Source organism: Papaver somniferum, chromosome 11 (assembly GCF_003573695.1).
Source record: "Papaver somniferum cultivar HN1 chromosome 11, ASM357369v1, whole genome shotgun sequence".
Classification (NCBI taxonomy): domain Eukaryota; kingdom Viridiplantae; phylum Streptophyta; class Magnoliopsida; order Ranunculales; family Papaveraceae; genus Papaver; species Papaver somniferum.
This window is the reverse complement of record NC_039368.1, coordinates 82,062,393-82,081,452: the sequence shown is the minus strand read 5'-3', so window position 1 is coordinate 82,081,452 and position 19,060 is coordinate 82,062,393. Positions and strand designations below refer to the sequence as shown.

At 36.2% G+C, this 19,060-nt stretch overlaps 2 protein-coding genes across 10 annotated transcripts; both read right to left on the bottom strand.

The window, feature by feature from the left end:
* Positions 1–3,412: 3,412 nt before the first annotated feature.
* LOC113321286 (meiosis-specific protein ASY1-like) lies at positions 3,413–9,002 on the bottom strand. Of its 3 annotated transcripts, XM_026569185.1 has the most exons (22): positions 8,943–9,002; positions 8,785–8,841; positions 8,250–8,346; positions 8,047–8,115; positions 7,851–7,943; positions 7,563–7,689; positions 7,365–7,434; positions 7,229–7,270; positions 6,651–6,779; positions 6,459–6,551; positions 6,293–6,341; positions 6,160–6,204; positions 5,930–6,054; positions 5,592–5,604; positions 5,419–5,495; positions 5,226–5,330; positions 4,924–5,074; positions 4,730–4,806; positions 4,476–4,640; positions 4,223–4,366; positions 3,923–4,031; positions 3,413–3,700 (listed from the first exon to the last, which is right to left on the bottom strand). In XM_026569185.1, the coding sequence occupies exons 1-21, from the start codon at positions 8,943–8,945 to the stop codon at positions 3,966–3,968; spliced, it is 1,797 nt and encodes a 598-aa protein (XP_026424970.1). In that variant the 5' UTR covers positions 8,946–9,002; the 3' UTR covers positions 3,413–3,700; positions 3,923–3,965. The 3 variants fall into 3 exon arrangements, with proteins under 3 accessions (XP_026424970.1, XP_026424969.1, XP_026424971.1); XM_026569184.1 differs by lacking the exon at positions 3,413–3,700 and having other exon boundaries at positions 3,717–4,031; XM_026569186.1 differs by lacking the exon at positions 3,413–3,700 and having other exon boundaries at positions 3,717–4,031; positions 5,226–5,318.
* A 120-nt stretch (positions 9,003–9,122) lies between these two features.
* Positions 9,123–16,114, bottom strand: LOC113323047 (pentatricopeptide repeat-containing protein At5g57250, mitochondrial-like). 7 transcript variants are annotated; one of them, XM_026571286.1, is made up of 8 exons: positions 12,746–16,114; positions 12,326–12,550; positions 12,013–12,087; positions 11,822–11,890; positions 11,621–11,704; positions 10,526–10,676; positions 10,020–10,108; positions 9,123–9,899 (listed from the first exon to the last, which is right to left on the bottom strand). In XM_026571286.1, exon 1 carries the CDS (start codon positions 16,043–16,045, stop codon positions 12,842–12,844), a length of 3,204 nt encoding a protein of 1,067 aa, XP_026427071.1. In that variant the 5' UTR covers positions 16,046–16,114; the 3' UTR covers positions 9,123–9,899; positions 10,020–10,108; positions 10,526–10,676; positions 11,621–11,704; positions 11,822–11,890; positions 12,013–12,087; positions 12,326–12,550; positions 12,746–12,841. The 7 variants fall into 7 exon arrangements, with proteins under 7 accessions (XP_026427071.1, XP_026427068.1, XP_026427069.1 ...); XM_026571283.1 differs by having other exon boundaries at positions 10,526–10,630; XM_026571284.1 differs by having other exon boundaries at positions 9,123–9,760; positions 10,526–10,630.
* Between the last annotated feature and the right edge of the window lie 2,946 nt (positions 16,115–19,060).

The following is a 19,060-nucleotide window of genomic DNA, read 5'->3' as shown; positions in this document are numbered from 1 at the left end:
TGCCTTGGCTTCAAATCCATTAGCACCTAGCGTAGCCAAAATGATGAATTATGCCTCTTCTCCTCTTCTTTCATGTAACATGACTCCAAAATGCCAGCAAAATAAAACAAACGTAATATACAAAAATACAAGAGAAATAACTAAGAAAAGCATAAAAAATTGACATTCAAAAGATGTATTTAAGGCACTTATCACCCATTACCAATGAAAACTCTTAAGACGTTTAGGCGTTTAGCAAACCATACCAACTAACGAAGAGTAATAATCCTGCAAAATGTTTTCCAGTCTATAAATGATGTACTCAATTTCTTGACAGTACATCTGCACTCAATTTATTCGGTCCTTTCTTTTTCGAAGGCAACAAATAACTATTTCTTGACAGTACTTATACACCCAATTTATTGACAGTATACCTACACTCAGTTCATGTTTTACATCTACAAAAATCATCCTTGAATAAGCTCAATTCATACTGTATAATCCAAAAAAAAATCGTTCTCGAACCAACACATAAACTGCTTAATAAGACAATTCCATTACCAACCCAAAAAGATCATATAACCAATGGATAATGCTAAGAAACAAAATTCTTCCTTTCACACCATGACAGTGATTGCGTTACAAAACACAACTAATTCTATCTAAACCTATGTGTAATGCTAAGAAAGGCAAGTCTTCGTTTCACAACTATCAGTACATATTGGATGCACTCATATTTTCAGTGGATTTTAAACATAATAACACGGATTTAATGTTAAGAAAAATATGTACAAGATCCTATAAATGTCCCCATAATGAACAATACTTCACTTAGTCCAACTTGGGTAATTATAGAGTGAATATACTTAAAAATTGAAACTAAAATCGTTATGGGTTGTCCAGCGGATAGACGACGGTGCTGGTATACTAAGAGAAAAAGGTATAGCAAGGAGATAAACTGTTTATTAGTTTTTTTTTGGTATTCCTCTATGCGAAAAAGAAACTTAAGCAAGAGTCTTACGTAGTTGTGTTGATAAGGTGTACCAATCTCTGCTTGTAAAAATGACTTTATGCAACCATATCAACTAGCACGTCTTGTTGAGCCCCCTGCTAAGTGACCAACTGAGATGATCAAAAAATGTATAAAAACTCCAAGCGGATTACTTGGTTATGCTTAGTGCAGAATAATAGTTATGGAGCAAAAAACCAGCAGCTACTGTAATGTTCTATGAAGTGTAAATTGTGATTTTTACAGAGTGCAACATTTATACACTGATTTCTCGTCAGTGTAGCGTATATAAACTGAATTTTCAGCAGTGCAGCATATACGCACTGCCAAATTATACCAAATGAAGCTGCAAAAACCTTCTACAATACTTATCTGGGAATAATACAGTACATTCATTATGGACTCCATCAAACTCACTAAAAATGCATGAGAATGCAATACATGCATTACACACTCTCATCAAAACACACTAAAAATGCATGAGAATGCAGTACATACATTATGCACACCCATTAAAACACACTTCATACTAAACAAGATTACATAAACAAGAATATCGAAACACTTACATGTTTGCATTATATCGTCCCAAGAACTTCACCGGAGTTTGATCCTTCAGAGAAAGGACGCAACCATCAAGAAATTCAGGAAATCCCATTATACGCCACGGCCACCACGATCTATTCCTATGCCTAACCCGAACTAAACTACCAACAGACAAACAGTGGCAAAACTTTGAATAAAAGAAAATCAAATGAACTAAAAAATCAACTGCATGTAAAGAAAAAGTGACGAATCCATGAATATAGACGAATTAAAGCACATATTCAGTACTACACATACGTACTAATGGATCAACCCAAAAAAAAAAACAGTTTGTATCAGTATTCCACATAATGATATAACTAAGAATAAAAACACTATGGATGAAACAACAACAAATGATATAACTAAGAATAAAACATAATCAAAAGCACTTCGTATCAGTATGACACATATGTACTGCTGATTCATGAACTAAAAAACAAACCGCATGTAATGAATCTATCAAAAAAACATAATCGAGAGTCTTATTTTAGTATGAAAGATATGTACTTATGGATCAAACCACAACAAGTGATAAAACTAAGAATAAAACAAAATCAAAAGAAGTTCAAATTAGTATGCAACATATGTACTGCCGGATAATACCCGTGAAACAACAAACAAACATGATTTTGAGAAAATAATAATCAAATTGAATATAGACGAATCCATAGATACCCGTGAAACGAAAATAACAAGATAATCAAATTGAAAGTTCAAATAAGCTAAAAAAAATCATAATCTAACCCAAAAAGATCGAATAATTACGATTAAGATGCATAAAAACAGTACGTCATATACGAACTGATGGTTAATAAACAACCAAAACTGGAACCAAACCTATAGATGCATAGTAAACGCGGAAAAATAGTACGTCATACACGTACTGATGGTTAATACACAAAAGAAAACTGAAACTAAACCAAAATCCAACAAAAACAAAACTAAAAATATCAGATTTAGTAACGAAATGAACATAAAACATGATTTTATAACTAGATCTGAACTATTTTCATCAAAAACCACCAGTACATCATATACGTACTGATGATTAATATACAAAATCAAACTAAAAACAAATCAAATACTAACAAAATGAAAATAAAATATCAGATCTAATTAAGCACGAAGACCGGAAAACATAACCAAACATCAACTAATTAATGATTAAATCAACTTACCAGAAGCTCCATATAAACAGAATCGATCTTGGATTCGTGAATCGATCAAGACCTTATAAAAATATTCATCACCAGAACTTTTCATGATACACAAACGAGAGAGGATGAAGAAAATGAATTGGATTTCATCAAAATCCAGTAGCAGCAGTGAGAGGAAAGAGAAAAGAAAAAACAAATCTGGAAAAAATAATCAATCCCTTGTTTATATATTTATTGCACTAAAGGTTAATTTGGGTATTATAAATATGTACACCAATAGTCTCGCACGTGTCTAGGACCTGTGAATAAAATTTTGGGTCCAATTTTTTTCTTCTCTAAAACTATGGACCTCTAGTTACTGGGCTTTAGTGGGTGGACCTGCCATTAACTAAGACTACCATAATAGTACCTATTGGTAATTCCTACTTTTAAATAAGCCAACCAGTTACGGTTCAGGGACATCCGATAAAAAACTAACCGTAGATTTTATGCTATCACAAATAAAGAAAAAAAAAACGACTAACTGTAATAAGAACCCAACCGTGCGGGACCAAAACTCTTTAATTTTCCCTAAAAAAACTGACCAAAATCTTTATCACAAAATTGGTTAAAAAGACCAAAATAAACAATTTTTGGGTGAAAAAGACATCAAAGTTTTGATACTGTTTAAATGGGCAAAAATGTTAAAATAGGATGTAAACAGTTTCATCTTATCCATTTTCAAATACTTTTTCTTATTTTTATTTTACATCAGGATGCATCCAGTATTTCAGTTTCATCCTCGCTAATTAGGTGAAGCCCTCTATTGGCTTCTTTTAATATAAGACCCGGTAGTCGGTACACAGCATACTCCTCCTGCCTGGCTGGAATGGTTATTTTGTGCCTTCGGTGAACTCATTGTTTTGTAAGGGAAGTTGGAATAATGCATTCACCAGTTCAAGAGAGTTGACTGCCTGTCCGCTGGATCCTAAGAAATTAGCAAATGGGAATACTTCATCAATTTTCGTTTGTACCGGTAGATTACTCATACAAGAAACATCACCAAGTTGAAAAGAATGGCAAATACAAATGATTTTGAAACTATTAGACAAATTAAACGAATATATATGATGGATTTGTAAGTTCTGAAAACTTCAAAATTTGCTCATCTAATAAGCAGATAGACAGTTATCAGGTCATTTTTAATCACCAGAACTTTATGTGCTATTCCTCTTTTTGATTTCAATAATCTATTACTCCAATGCGCCACCACCTTGAGATTTCTGACGCTTCATGTTTTGATGGATGGGCTCTTTCACCTGCAACCACCATTACAACTGAATAAGTATGATTATAGAAATGAAACAGCAAAAAGAATCAGGCTTAATATGATTTTAATTAGTTAACACTACTGTCTAGTAAAGACCTTACAAGTCAAAACCAGGGAATTTAAGTTGGAAAGTAATATGCTAGACAATGAGGATTTACTAGATTAGGATAGAATATATACCGTGCTAGTTTTCCTGAAGCGCTTTTCATGCCTGGGACGACTACAGAAGGTATCATCACCCTCACGACAGTTGGTGAATCCTCTCTCATCCACAATGTTTTGCTTATCATTCCCTGGTATACCACTCTCCCTTGACACTGCAGGCTGCATATCAAAACATAGGACACGTAAAGTTAGAATGGTGTTTGTACTTTGTACTAGAAGAGCTATAATATATAATCAAAACAGGAAACAGACAGAGAAGGAGTTAAACCTCATTTCTGCCAATGGGTGTGTTGTTTCCAAGTTGCTCCTGGATTCTAGACGATCCATTCTGCTGAGTATCAACTGATCTTTCTCGAGTTCTAGTAAGATCAGAACCAACAGAGTGGAGACCACCGCAGGTTGATATGTTTTGAGGTTCACTTATCTCCATTTCCTGTTTAATTCAAGAAAATACATTATGAAATGTCTAATTCAACCACGGAATCAAGAACAAAGCAAAATCGTAATATGACTTATTATTACCGATAACTTGATCTCCAAAACATTCTTGACCTCAAGTAGCTTCTTGTCAGTCAATTCAGATCGAATGACACGTTTACCTGGGGAAAAGTACATACGATTATCATAGTGAAACTTGCATTCTCAGCACTTAACTTTAGTTACATGCTAAATTGAGAAAACTGAGTAATCCTGGTTCAAGAAGTTGATTATGTTACCTAATCTTGGTTTGCTCTTGGCTTCCAAATATCCATCACAAGCCATCTTATCGAGCAGTTTACGCGCAGTTGCCTGATTTGCCTCTCCTTCCAGCTTACTTTGAAGTTTAGATATTGTAACATAATCCAGTGGAAGGACATGATACAGAGCCTACAATTTGAAATACAATAAGATTAGACATCACAATAGAAGGACTAAGGGGGAAGGCTTGGGTTTTAAACTATGCCTTATCTATCTTGATAGAAAAACTACCAAGTTACCATGACGAGGTGCTTTTCATTTACACTGAAAGCCGACTGACCTTCAAGTACAAGTAGTCTTCATCATTCCCTCGCTGAACTTTCTCATCAACTTGGTTTACTTGTACATCCATCTCTTCCTTCACGACAATTGCCTGATTGGGTTTCTGAGGTAGTTTGGTTAGTGATCTAGACAATGATGATGACCATGACAATTAGATATTGGAGGCAAATATGAACTGAAAGAGAATTAACCTTCAGCTTGCTGATGGAGTAAGAATCCTTTCCCGTTCTTGACAGTATATTTTGGTTTACAAGTTTATCCATGATTTCTGGGGAAATAAAAAGAATTAATGTTCTGAAATTGAAAGAAAACTGCTTTCTGCAAATGCTTCAACTGTACATATGGATTCAAGATCTTTGCTCACCTTCAGTCAGACCCTGCAAAACGAGAACAAGTTGAAACCCTTATATTAGTCCTTTACACCAAATTACTGGAGAATCAGACAGAACTAAATTAACATTGCCTAAGCACTGGAACAATCCCACTTAGAACAGCATTCATTTACGGCTCTGCTATTGTACTACAATTCAAGATTGTTAAATATGACTACGGTTTGCTACAATTGTCAAAGTTGTAGCTAAAGGTGCCACAACTTTGCCTTGCTCGCTGCAAAATCCGACTCCATAAAGTCACTTGGATGAATATGACATTTTCTAACTTAGCAACCACATAGTGCACTTATGAGTTGATTGTACTACTTACCACTGATATGTCCGGGAAGCTAGAGAGAACATCAGTCAATTCAACATTGTCAATGTGGCGAGAGCTAATCCAGTCTCTTACACGTGTTAACTGATGTCCGTCCTCTTCTGCATCCTGTGTATCATCTGTAACAGATTTAAACCATTAAGTCAAGGTGAATATTGACTATAGTTAAGCCACTGTAACTACATTAGGCTTTTGCTGTTAGTCATTCAAAACATCTAACCCACCTTCATGATCCGGCATGCCATTGTTTTCACGTGATCGGGATTTATCTGTCATCATAATTATTAGGTTTTAAAGTGGCGAAATGAAATGGAAGAGGACAGAGATGAGGAAAAGGCTGAAATGGGAGATAATTACCTACAGGAGCTACAAAGTACCCGTCATCATCATTTGCTGAATGGCTCATCTGACAAAACATTTCAGAGTTTTTCAAATTCTATTCTCGAGCTTCAACCATGTTTCCCAAAAATTTGAATGAAAATAGAGGCTGTAACATGACAAATAAGTTATGCTATAAGTGTACCTCGCTATCTGAATCTGAAACACCCAAGCTGATTTCCTCATCATCTTCCATGTCATTGTTTTCATCTTGACATGGATCCAGGATGCTTTTGACCTGCAAAGTTTCAAACTTGATTACTCAAATTGAACTTGAATGATCAGAAAAACCTAAACTCAGGTTTCACTCATGCACAATTTAAAATTACCAATTTACCTTGAGAGCTAGTACAAAATGTTTGCTGTTAACATTCCCGATTTCCATTTTGAGAGGGTTCTTCGACCATGGATGGTTAGCTTCTTGTTCTGAGCAGCCTCTGAAGAATGGAGGCTCATAGTCTATAGGCTGCAGGTTTTCCAAAATACAACTTGAATGTTAGAATAGTATTTCCATTCAAGATTCAAAACATTTACAAACTATTAATCTAATGAACAAGTATATTAACAGTACAAATACTTCTGTTCATGCATCCAAGACCCATGGGGACAGACTCGGGATGAGAAGACAATACATATAAGAGCCGGACGGAGATAATCAAGGGGAATTCAGTTTCAGAAGGCATCTGCAAAAATTTAGTTACAGCAGAACATAGATAACCATGTTTACTGTACCACACTTTTGTGCAGTTGTTTTTGCATATATTAGTCCATGAATTGTGTAATTTTACTTCAGTTGGACACTGATCACTGCTAGGGTTCTAAAATGGTGCAAATACGGACTAGAAGCAATATTTAGACAAAACCAGGTAAAAGACAAACAAAAAGGATCCATTAAACAAGGCCAAAGAAACTCACAGTGACATCCTCATAATAAAGAAGCTTCATCAAGATTGTACGCTGAAACACATAAGAAAAAATGAACTTATAGACATGCAACTTATTTGATCACCTAATAAAACTTCCATATGAAGATCTTAATGAATTTGTGTACCTCTTCTGGAATACGGTCCAGTGTTCGCATCAATTGAACCAGAGTTCGGACCATTTTACAAGCAGAACTCCTGCCAAAACCAAGTTAAAAGTGTTTAAACACAGTCAGGCAGTCAACAAACTAACTCACCGGATTTCAAACCACAAAGAGCAAAAAACAAAACCAAAATCTAACAACCTCAAATGCTCGCTAGTATACCTCATTTGGTTTGGTGTAATGTCTGTATTGCCATTAGACTTGAATGTTGCTCCTTGTTTTTTATTTCCAGTTCGACTTATGTTCATCATCACCTCTTCACTGTCAGAATTCGAATAGCTAAATGAAACTGCACAACACAATCCATTCATGTATGAGTACAAACTTCATTTATCAATCTCCATCCAGAATTCAAAGCTATTTAAGAGTACACAAAGTAAAATCCAACTCCAACTTATCAATGACAAAGTCTAGCTTATCAAATGCAAGAAGAAGTGAGATTTAACATACAAGCATATTCTTCTATCATAGGTCCATCAATAGCTTCAGATATGCAGAACAGAAGTGTCTTGAGGTATTTCTTCTGTAACGCATCATAAACACCTGAAAGACCACAAAATAAAATCCAATTTTAGGTAATCTTGCTTGCAATTAAGGTATTTGTACAAATCTCTTGTGTGTGTTCTAAGTGAGACCTTAATTATACCTTTTTCCATCCAGTCAATAAGTCTTCTGGATTCAGCATCTATAGGCATGAGCTTCTTGATCTTCATCTCTATTACAAATCACAGTAACTAAGTTCATCACGTACATGTAAAAGATAAATTCAAATAGAAATAAAATACTAAAAAGTATTTGCAAAGAAATTCTGAGAGTTTGAAGTAGATCTGACAAGAAGCTTTAATTTACCTAAAGCAGGAACTGATTTATCATTGAAGTAATTTTCAGGGAAAAGCCCTCTGATGTAGCTGATGTTGAATATCGCAATACGTAGCAGGTTTCTCGTCTGTTTAGGGAGATTCAAATCAAATTTAATAAACGATAAAAAAAAACGGCTAGGTATTATCACCCTTAAATATCTAATAAACAAGGAATTTGAGCAGAAAACCGATAAAAAATCGGATATCTTAGAATCAACGAAGCAATTCTTCATTGATTTCTATTTGATTTCACGGAAACGAAAAATAGCTAAAAACCTAATTAGATCTGATGAAATAAAATTCCAAATGATAATATCTTAAACATCGTAGGAAAAAAACACTGTAATCACTTCACCGATTCTAGATCTTCAATCGTGATCTAAAACAATACTAAAGAATAACAAAAATGGAACATAAAATCATATTTTCACAACGATTTCAGCGAAAAACTTCCTTTCTGAGAAATTAGTTCAAAGATCTGAGACATTAGTCCAGAAAAACGAAGATAAATCGCAAAATATTACCAGTAATAGAGAATCCTGTTCTGTAATTTCTGCTTCCTTGAGTTTCTGTGCCACAACCTAAATCAAAAAGTAAATCAGAGATCGAATTAGCAGATCGATGAAGAAGAACTGAACGAAGATGAAGAAAAAACACAGAAAAAAAGTTTCTAGGGTTTCACCATTTTTGCGTAAAGTTTGAAATTCGATACTCAAAATCTGAAAAGAGTAGAGAGTGAAATGGCGGGATAAAACTGAGAGAAAGTGTCGCTTCACTGCTATTTATAGACGAAAAGTAAAATGAAAATTTCGTGAATTAGTCGGCACAGGATAACGGACGAAAAAGACATGGGCGCCTGAAAGAAAGATATGGGCAGGCTTGAATAGTAAAATCTCACTTCAAGTCCACTGGATTCTAAGAAATGTGCAAATGGCAATACTTCATCGTATGTACAGTTAGATTACTCGTACAACAAACAACACCCAAGGTGAAACAATGGCCAATACAATGATTTGAGATTTTGAAACAAATTAAACGAATATATATGATGGATTTGTAAGTTCTGAAAACTTCAAAATTTGCTCATGGAAAGCTGATAACTCTTTCACTTTGTTGTTCACTTCTGGTATCACTTGTGAGGGTAACTCCGGACTCCTATCAGATTTTTCTTGTGAAATTGACGCGCAATCTGGAGTAATAGTTTACCTCGAGGACAGTGAGATGGGTGATCATAACGTCTATTCCAGAGCATAGATTATCAACTGTACCATTCTTCTGCAACACAATCTGTTCTACACCTGGTGTATTATCTGTTCGCATTTGAATTCCCATCACACTACCCCTGAACACCTGATTTTCCATTGGTGGCATTGTGACTCCCATCTGACTATGCTACATAACCTTTTTAGCTACGTGGTTATCCGAATTCGTGGAAGCAGGAGTTACAACACACATAACCTTTGCATTGCTATCTGGTTCAGTTTATTACGGCTCTTTTTCCTGCACCATTATGCAACAAAGATGCCTGTGTTGAGATTGCAACTATAGAGGAAAGCGAACAATCAGTTTTTGTTTGGCAGATCCATCAGAATAAGACAAACTTATAGTTGGCTGCCGACCATTGGAAATGTGTAAACCCCTGAGAAGTGAGATGAACTTTTTTCAGCAATAGAAACTCAAACTATTAGATTTATTTTTATTTATTTTTGAAGCATCAAATTATTAGGTGGAAGTTGCTAAAAAGGAGGGAATGTCATACCAAAAAGCTGCAGCTGGAAGCACATGAGATCTACCAGAGCTGCTGCTATTAGGAGGAGAAGTTTCGATCTGTGGCTGAGGCGCAGGAATCTGATGGCAGTCAATAACCAAGTTATGACCAAAATAAGAATGAAGGTCATGCATCAAATATATATATCTATACACTTTGAAACTATGTTGTAAAAGGCGCTAGGCGAGGCGCCAAGCCCATCGCCTGGCCTGGCCTAGGGCTTAAGCGCTCCCTAGGCGCCATAGGCGCCCAGAAAAAATTTTAAAAAAATAAATTGGTCATATCGCCTCGCCTTGGCACCTTTTTTTGCTAGGCGCTGGTCCTATGCCTAGTGGGCCTTTGGGGCTTAAGCGCCGAAGGCGCACGCCTTTTACAACATAGCTCTGAAACTCTACATACGATAAATAGACAGTATTTCAAGCTTGTATATCTTCATTTTTTACCAAAGATTCACGCAAGAATACAAGCCAATTCTGCAAAGAAGATGGTGAACTTACATACAATAACTTATATTTGCCACACTTTTGGGTATTGATTTTGCTAGATGCAGTCTCAGCAATGAAGAAATCATCAGAAGATGGAGGTAGCATACTTCCTGAACGCTGACAGAAATGATTTGTATTAGCTATATTTTGCTGTGCTCTATTCCTATAAAAGCAAGCTGTGTCAATAAAACATGTGCAGCAAATCTAAACCACAAATGCATGAATTGCAAAAACAACATAACCGCAAATAAATGGAGGATATACTATCAATCTGTGTGTTTTTCCACAACCATTTCACCCCACACCTGATGACTAAGCAAATTCTTCATTTAACTGCCATGAGGCATAGGTCATTGCCTTGCCTACCAAGGGTTTATCACGTAACAATATATTAAAACACCAAGGTCCAACAAAAAAAAAAAACTTGTAACTGTGAAATTCAGGGATTTTGGTTCCAGAATTTCTTCTCTGACTAACATGAGATATGAAACTTTATGCCTCTTGAATGAAATGATAGCTCGATCTTTTTTTTATTTGGAGTATGACCCAAAGAAAAGATATGAGAAGCATTTAATCGTGTTTAGAAGGTTGTGACTTGACGCAAAAAAGAAAATGACCATCGAATATAGGACAAGAGGTGCACCATGGTAAGTAAAATGAGTGTTTTAAGCATTCATGAGTTCAAGTCCAGAACATACAGGGCAATATTCACCAGCAACACCATCTCAGAATAAACGGATAGTGCATGTTGAAAAATTTGTTAAGCTCACCCAACACTAACAGTAAGCAAAATGAATGGAGTTGTTAGATTCATTTGTTTGCCTACAACTTTGGAACAACAACAACTAAGCCTTTAGTCTCAAACTGCCTACAACTTTGGAACATTGGGCCAAAATCAATTATACTTACTAAAACATCCTATCCTTAAGTAACAAGATATTCATAGCAAGCTTAGTACAATTATACTTCGCTAAGATGTGATAATTGACATAATTGGTGTTAATTAATAAAATCTATTCCTCAGAACAAGATTTTTTTTTGCAAGACATGAAGAACTTAAAAAAGAAAGATAAAGGAGTATATGAGTTCAAAGATTAGGTGCAGTACCTTGCATAAGCCAATCTTCTATCATCTTTACTAAAACTATCTTCTTTTGTGCCAATATCATGTGAATATAAACAATCAGGATTGCTGCAGGACCAGCAAGCAATAAAAAGTTTTTCAGAAGCATTAAAGAGGTTTTCTACCAAGTTCTGAGCAAAAGAAATTTTTTAAAAGCATTAGACTAAGATAGTCTGTAACTCATACCATATTTCTCAACCATTCATGAACTCCTGGAATATCGTCTTCTCAAGCAAATTTTTGAGGTAGTGTGGCCTACGTAGAATGAACAGGCGTTTAATTTACGGGATGCAATTCGTAAACAGGGAACAGGAAGGGGATAACATGAAATCTCAACTAAGTAAGTACTTGATATGTTCAAAGTAGAGTATACATACTTCCAAATGACTTCAGCATGGGCTTCCAGTTAGAGAATGCTCCTGCTGAAGACAATACCCACTCAGCCACTCTTCCTGCAGAAATAATGAGTGAGTTTTCTCTTTTTTTATCAGCAACAAAGAAAAGATTTAATGAAAGAAATATCGAGTGAAGTCAATAATCAATATGCGAATTCAAATTTAGTGCATCATATGGAACAAAATTTGCTTCCTTCTAACAGGGTCAAGGAAGTCATGCAGAACAAAGGTTTGGATCTAAATATGGTCAGCGAAAACCAAAATACATTAATAGAATAATTATCAAGAAACTTACATCGAAGAACTTTTATCTCATAGCTTTTCAACAGGTAATGTGCCTGGAGTTGAGCAAGTTTTGGTGTCTTCGTTTCAATAGGAGGTGTCTGCAAGATATCTCTAATGACACCACAAGCTGCGATCTCAGCATCAGTACATTCCCTGGTAGGAATTGGTGGTAGCCCCTCGTAGATTGAATTGCAAGCGACTCCACAAGAAGACGATACCCACTCACCAACTCCTCCTGCAGCGTTTCGAACAGTAAGTTTTCACCCAAAATTACTTTACAGAAACTTGAGATCTCTGGTGAATCTAACAATTTCTTACTTTGTTTCAGAAGAAAAATTGATGCCACCAAAATTCCATTAAGAAAGACGACGAATTAAATTTAGGAATACAATAATGGTCTACGCAGATGTTCAAGGTAAAGCATACATACTTTTGGCGGCATCAGCAAAGACAAGGCCAGTGCAAACTTTCCGAAGACCGAGGATAAAGAGTAACTAATCACGCAGTTCTCTAATCAATAAGTTGCTTAAGCATGTAATAGCATTTCTTTTGCTACCCTGTTAGCTTTTTCTTTCTCCCCTTCTAAACAGAGTGATGCAATGAGAGAATAACAAGCCTCAAAGTCATCCGACCAACACTGCTTTTTTAAATTATCCACTTTTTCTAAATTCAAAGATGATGAATCCATACTGACTACATGGGGAGTGAAAGACCCAACCTTTCTTTGAGCCTCCGTATCATATAACACCTTTAGATTTGTTGATACATGAGACCTCTTACAAGGATAAGCCACGGACCCAACTTCATAAAGGACATCAGAAGCTTCTTCAATTCTTTTTTGTTGACACAAAAACACCAGAAAACTTACAATTGATTCGTTTTTAATTCCACTAACTTTCCTATCTATCAGCTCGATGATGGATTGTATTTGAAGCATATCCTCCAATGCTTCACTGGCTTCCTTTATTCTTCCCTTCACAACAAGTCCTTTTATCAGATAGATAAAACCAAGTAAATCGGGAAAAATTCCCTTCTCTTTGAATTCGAAATAGAATTCTCGAGCCACTTCCATTTCTCCTTTTCTGCAACAACCATCAATTAGAGCCCTAATAGTAAACGCATCTGGTTTACAGAAACTCTTCTCAAAATGTGAAAGAAGCTCCAAAGCTTCATCTAACAACCCATACTTGCAGTAGCCATCAATCAGTGAATTATAAACACGAGTGTTTGGAATGAACTCCTGAAAAATCATCTTCTCGAGCAGCTTTTTTGCATCTTGAAGGTATCCTTCTTTTGATAAAGCAGTTATAAGTGTATTATAAGTTATAACAGTTGGAACCAAATCAATTTTCTCTAGCGAATCAAAAATCCTAAGCGCTTGAACAAAACAACCTTGGTTACACAAACCATTTATCACTGAATTGTAAATGACAATATTCGGAGGTATCCCATGCTTTCTCATGGTAACACAAAGATCTAAGGCCTTGTTCAGAAATCCTTCTTTGCAAAGCCCATCAACTACTATTGAATAACCAAATAAATCACAAACTGTTTGAGTACCATCCACTTCTTTAATTAGCTTATGGGCATCCAGAACTCTACCTTGTTTCTTAAGATCTTCGAAGACCGTTGTAGGAATAGTTATACAAGTGTGCTTCTTTTTCATCCTGTCAAGAAAATGAAGGCATTTTTTTACATCTTTTCCAGACAAGTGTCGAACAACTATTTTAATTATTCTTGGTTCAGAAATTCCATATTCTTTGAGAAATGCATTGAGCACCAGTGGCGCCAGTATTCTATTTTGATCAGCAAAAAAACTTTTGAGTATTAAATAGTAACCCTTGCTTGCCACACTAGAGCCTATCTTCCTCATTATCAAGTACATGCCAAATGCTGCTTCTGAAGAACCTTTTTTGATTAAAAAATGAATAGCCTCATTGCACACGGAAGTATATATATCTGGCTCCATATCCCCAATCCGTTGAAGAAACTCCAAAACTCCTTCTCCATTCCTTTCCTTATGAATCGATTTAATCAATGTCCTATATGTCACTTGATCAGGACACACAACCTTGTTTATGAGTTCAACAAACACCTCAATAGCCATATCTACCATACAGTTAGCACAAAGTCCTAATATCATACAATTATAACTGTCATCACTAAAGTCGGATGAAGAACTCCTATATACATCAAAAATCTCGAGTGCTTCATCAATTCTACCTGCTTTACAATAACCATCAATGAGTGCACAATAAGTAACAGAATTAGACACCAATCCTCTCTCGGGCATTCCCTTATAAATCAAGTAAGCATCTTCCACTGCTCCTAGCAGAAATAACGCCTTTATTAAAACATTACACATTACAACATCCATACTTATGTTAGCCTCTTCTAGTCTCCTCTTTGTTTCCAACACTCCCACCACGTTATTTTCTTGAATATATCCATGTAACAAGGTACTATACGTAAAACAATCACCTTCCGTACTTTTCGAAATCACCTCTCCCTCAGATGTTCGCCCAACTTTACATAGCCCATTAATAACAGTATTGTACGTGATAACTCCAACATTGATCCCCTTCTGCTCCATCTCTTCGAGCAAACGAAAAACCCTATCAAAATCTCCTGTTCTACACAACCCATCAATTAAAGTCGAGTAAGTCATTTCATCCACTTCAATCCCCAACTCTACCACTCTCTCGAACACTCTCCATGCCTCATCCAATTTCCCTCTCTTACAAAAACCGCGCATAATCGCAGTATAAGTAACCAAATTAGGTTCCAAACCATCTTTTTTCATCTCATTCAAGAACCCAATAGCCTTCTCAACATTACCTTCTTTCGTGAAGCCATCAATAAGAATCGTATAACTAACCGTATCCGGATTTACTCCATTCTCAATCATCATTATATGTTTTCTAAACGCTTCGTTCAAAACCCCTTCTTTAAAATACCCACAAATCCAACTACTATAAAACACAGCATCTAAAACTACTCCTTCCTTCTCCATTTTACAAACCAACTCACTAACTTCATCAACTCTACCTTCTTTACAAAGAGCATTCACAAGCCAAGTATACATTACTACATTTCCCCCACGACAACCCAAACTTTCAATTTTTCCCACATTTTTGTAAAACTCCAGTGCAGATTCAGGTTTACCAGTCTTACAAAACCCAGAAATCACTGAACTACAAACCAAATCGTTCAATGGGTACTTAAATTCATTACTAATCATCAATTCTAAGACTTCAATTGCTCTACTCATATCACCATTAAGACAAAAACTATGAATCAAAGAATTAAAAGTAGAATGAGAAAGCTTCATACCATAATTTCTCAAGCAATCCATCAAAACGCAACGACCCTTTCCTGGATTCTTATCATAAACGCAAAAACCTTGAACTAATGAATCAAAAACGCCCTTTTCAGGCACAAAGTTTTGATTTTTAAGGGTTTTTATAAAAGTTTCTGTTTCTTGGAATTTATTTCTTTTGAGAAGAGATTTGATTATGATTGAATGAGTTTGGTAGTTTGGTGTAATGTTGCTTGATTTCATTTGAGAGAGGAAATGGATGAGATAATTGAATTTGTGGGTTCTGTAAAAGAAATGGAGAAAGTTATTAGAGGTTTTAAGTGTAGGAGTGAAACCACTTTTTAAGAGGTTTGGTAGTGATTGTTGTGATGAAGAATGAGGTTTTGTAAACATCGATAATATCAGTTTCATTTTCTGCTTTTCCTTGGAGAAGGATTTCTGGAGAACGAGACAATAGAGTTTCTGTAACTCTAGCCCAGAAACCAGAATCTCGAAGGAAATGGAAAAGAAAATGGGATTTTCAATTTTTCACCAATTTCCACTCCACTTAAACTTACACTTCTTTTACACCATGCTCAGGTTAAACGGCGACCGGTGCTCACCCTGCGGATGACGTACCAGAAATCACAAGGACTCGCCTGAATCTACTCCAATTGGAAATGCCATTGGGGCAGTATAATTGGAACATTTTGTGGCTGCAGTGTAGAGCTGGCAAACGGGCGGGCCGGAGCTGACTTGTTACGGGTTACACGGGTTCGGGTTAACACGGATCCAAGCTTGCGGGTTGATATTCTTCACGGGTCGTCATTTCATCAATCCGCACCCGTAGCGGGTAAAACCTGCGGGCTTACGGGTTACCCGGCTTGTTACCATTTCCCCTCATCAGCAGCAACTTGCTATGCTAGCGCATCAACAATATCTTATAATGGTTGTTGCTGCAGTCATACAAGGAGTGGGATCCCAATTCCTCGCAACCTGGCTCCAACAGGGATCTTAGCTGGTGCTAGCCTGGTACTCCAGTATCGTCCAATTTTGGTTACCAAGTTCCCGGCATGATAGCTCCAGGAAGGTCGTAGTCTATTACAGGTTAAGTTTATAATCTGGAACTATTATTATTTAATTTTTGATTTTTCAGAACTGTTTAAGTGTTCTGAAAAACTTCAGCTTGTACCGTCTCAAGAGGATGTTGTCTTTCTACCTAACATGAAAGAACTGCGGCACAAGCTTAATTCTGGCGGTGATGATATTTATCACTCCAAATATCAGCTGCACCATCATGAGGAGAACTTTGTTTCTCTACCTAAATTAATTACCAGAAGGAGTGGCATGCATATCTAATGTGTATTTTCATTGTTTTGGTTAGGACACATGTGTACTAACTTATCTTGTTAACTTCCGTCAGTTTACTAGATTTTAGTTTTGTAGTCAAGTTTTTAGAGTATCTGGCATGCTTCATTAGAAGAACCTAGAATGCATACCTATATTATATTGATACACACGGGTTTACGGGTTGTATCCGCGGTTTTGCGGGTCGGGACGGGTTAGCCCGTTTTCCCACAAGCTGGCATTTCTCCAATCCTAACCCGGCTTGTTTAGATACCAGCTGTGTCGGGTGCAGGTTTTTTACGGGTCGGGCCGGGCCGGATAAACTCGCGGGTTTTGGCTTGTTTGCCAGCTCTACTGCAGTGTCAAAAATGCCTCTCCTTTCAAACCCGTCCGCACTCGATGAAACTATAGGTTTCTTATCCTACTCGTAATGAGTTAGTGTGTGGTTATAAATCTAAAAACTCGATTTAGATGGATCGGTTTATGATTTGCTACTAAAATCGTCTGAACTCGCCCATAACAGCCGATAGTGCTGATTGTTTAACCTGTGAAAGTAATGTTGTTACTTGTTAGCATTGACCTTTGAAGATTGATGGTTGTGGTTTGGCTGGTTTAAGTAATTAAGAACTTAAAAAATATGTTTAAACTATAAAATATGTGTATGAGTGTACGAATGATCATTGAATATATATATGGTTGGTGCAAATATAGACATTACAGGTGAAATCACGTTACCAGCAGACTGGTATGAACTAGCCGATCATGTGCAGCTCTAAGCTCAATATTATGATAGCCAAGCACAAACGGCTATTCCACTGATACGGTGATTTCCCTAAAAAGTTGCTCATAAACCCCAAATTCCCCAAAAAAAAAATATTTCATTTATTTGTAATATGTAGTAACAAATTTTCGAAAATTGAATAAAAATAAGAATTAAAAGATTACAGTGGTGGTACCACTGAACCCTTGGTGATCAACTGTAAGAGAAAACAGTATGAAACACTTTCCCCTTTCCTCTCTCTCCTTTCCTTCTTTCCCAGAGTTCTCTTCGTTGGCCAATTTCTAGCTGTTTTCTTTGTCTTCTTCCTTCTGACGGCTCTTCCAACGGTCAAATTTCACCGATTTTTTTCGTCGGAAATTCACAAATGTTAAGAACTTTCATCACCTGATCCCAAAAGGAGACCCCAAATCACTCACATCAGTGTTGTTGTAATTGCATCAATCACAGTAATCCCAAAGAAATCACAGGAGATAGGATGAAGATCGTCACATATTTCACACAAAACTCACAAATCACCCGAAACACAATCTCAGGAAATGGAATTATAGAGAACCAAATCACAATCTACAAAAGTATGGAAGCTGGATTTTCCCCCTCCATGAATTACTGTCAACATCAAACTTCAATCAGAGATCAAATCACAGTGGATGCAAATTTGGAAGATGGAACCCCCCATTCCACAAAATCTTTTAAATATCAGGAGTTCAAGGAATTACTCCTCCTGCAACTCAAATCCCTCCCCCTTAATGTCTGCAAAAATTATTATGTCTCAAATTCAAATTCAAATTCAAATCCTAATCTATCTGTACCTAAGCCAGTTCAGTCTAAAGATTGCACTCACACCTTACAGTCTCAATTACACATCTATTGGAAATAAATTCAAAGCAGCAACATTTACAATTTCTCCTCTATCTTCTGCACTATCCCTTGACGTCAGACTAGCTACAATTTTACACTGATGTTCTATCTACATTTTCTCCTAAGGAATTTTCTTATCAAGATTGAATGGAGTATTAGACTGAAACTTCTAGAAGAATCTATTACCCAGGGGTCACATGATACTATTCAATCAAAAGCCATCCTAGCTAATTTTATTAGTGCTCGATTTAAGGTCAAAACCACCAAAGCTCGGATCAAAAATGCCATCCATAAACACAATTTCAAAAATAACAATTACCCATTCCAACAATCTCATAAAAACATACACAAACCAAATACTCATATCAACACCAGAATCCATAAAACTAAAAGAATCCATAAAACCAAAAGTATCCAATTTATGTTTCAAACAAACCCAAATTGTAAATCTCAGTTCTCCT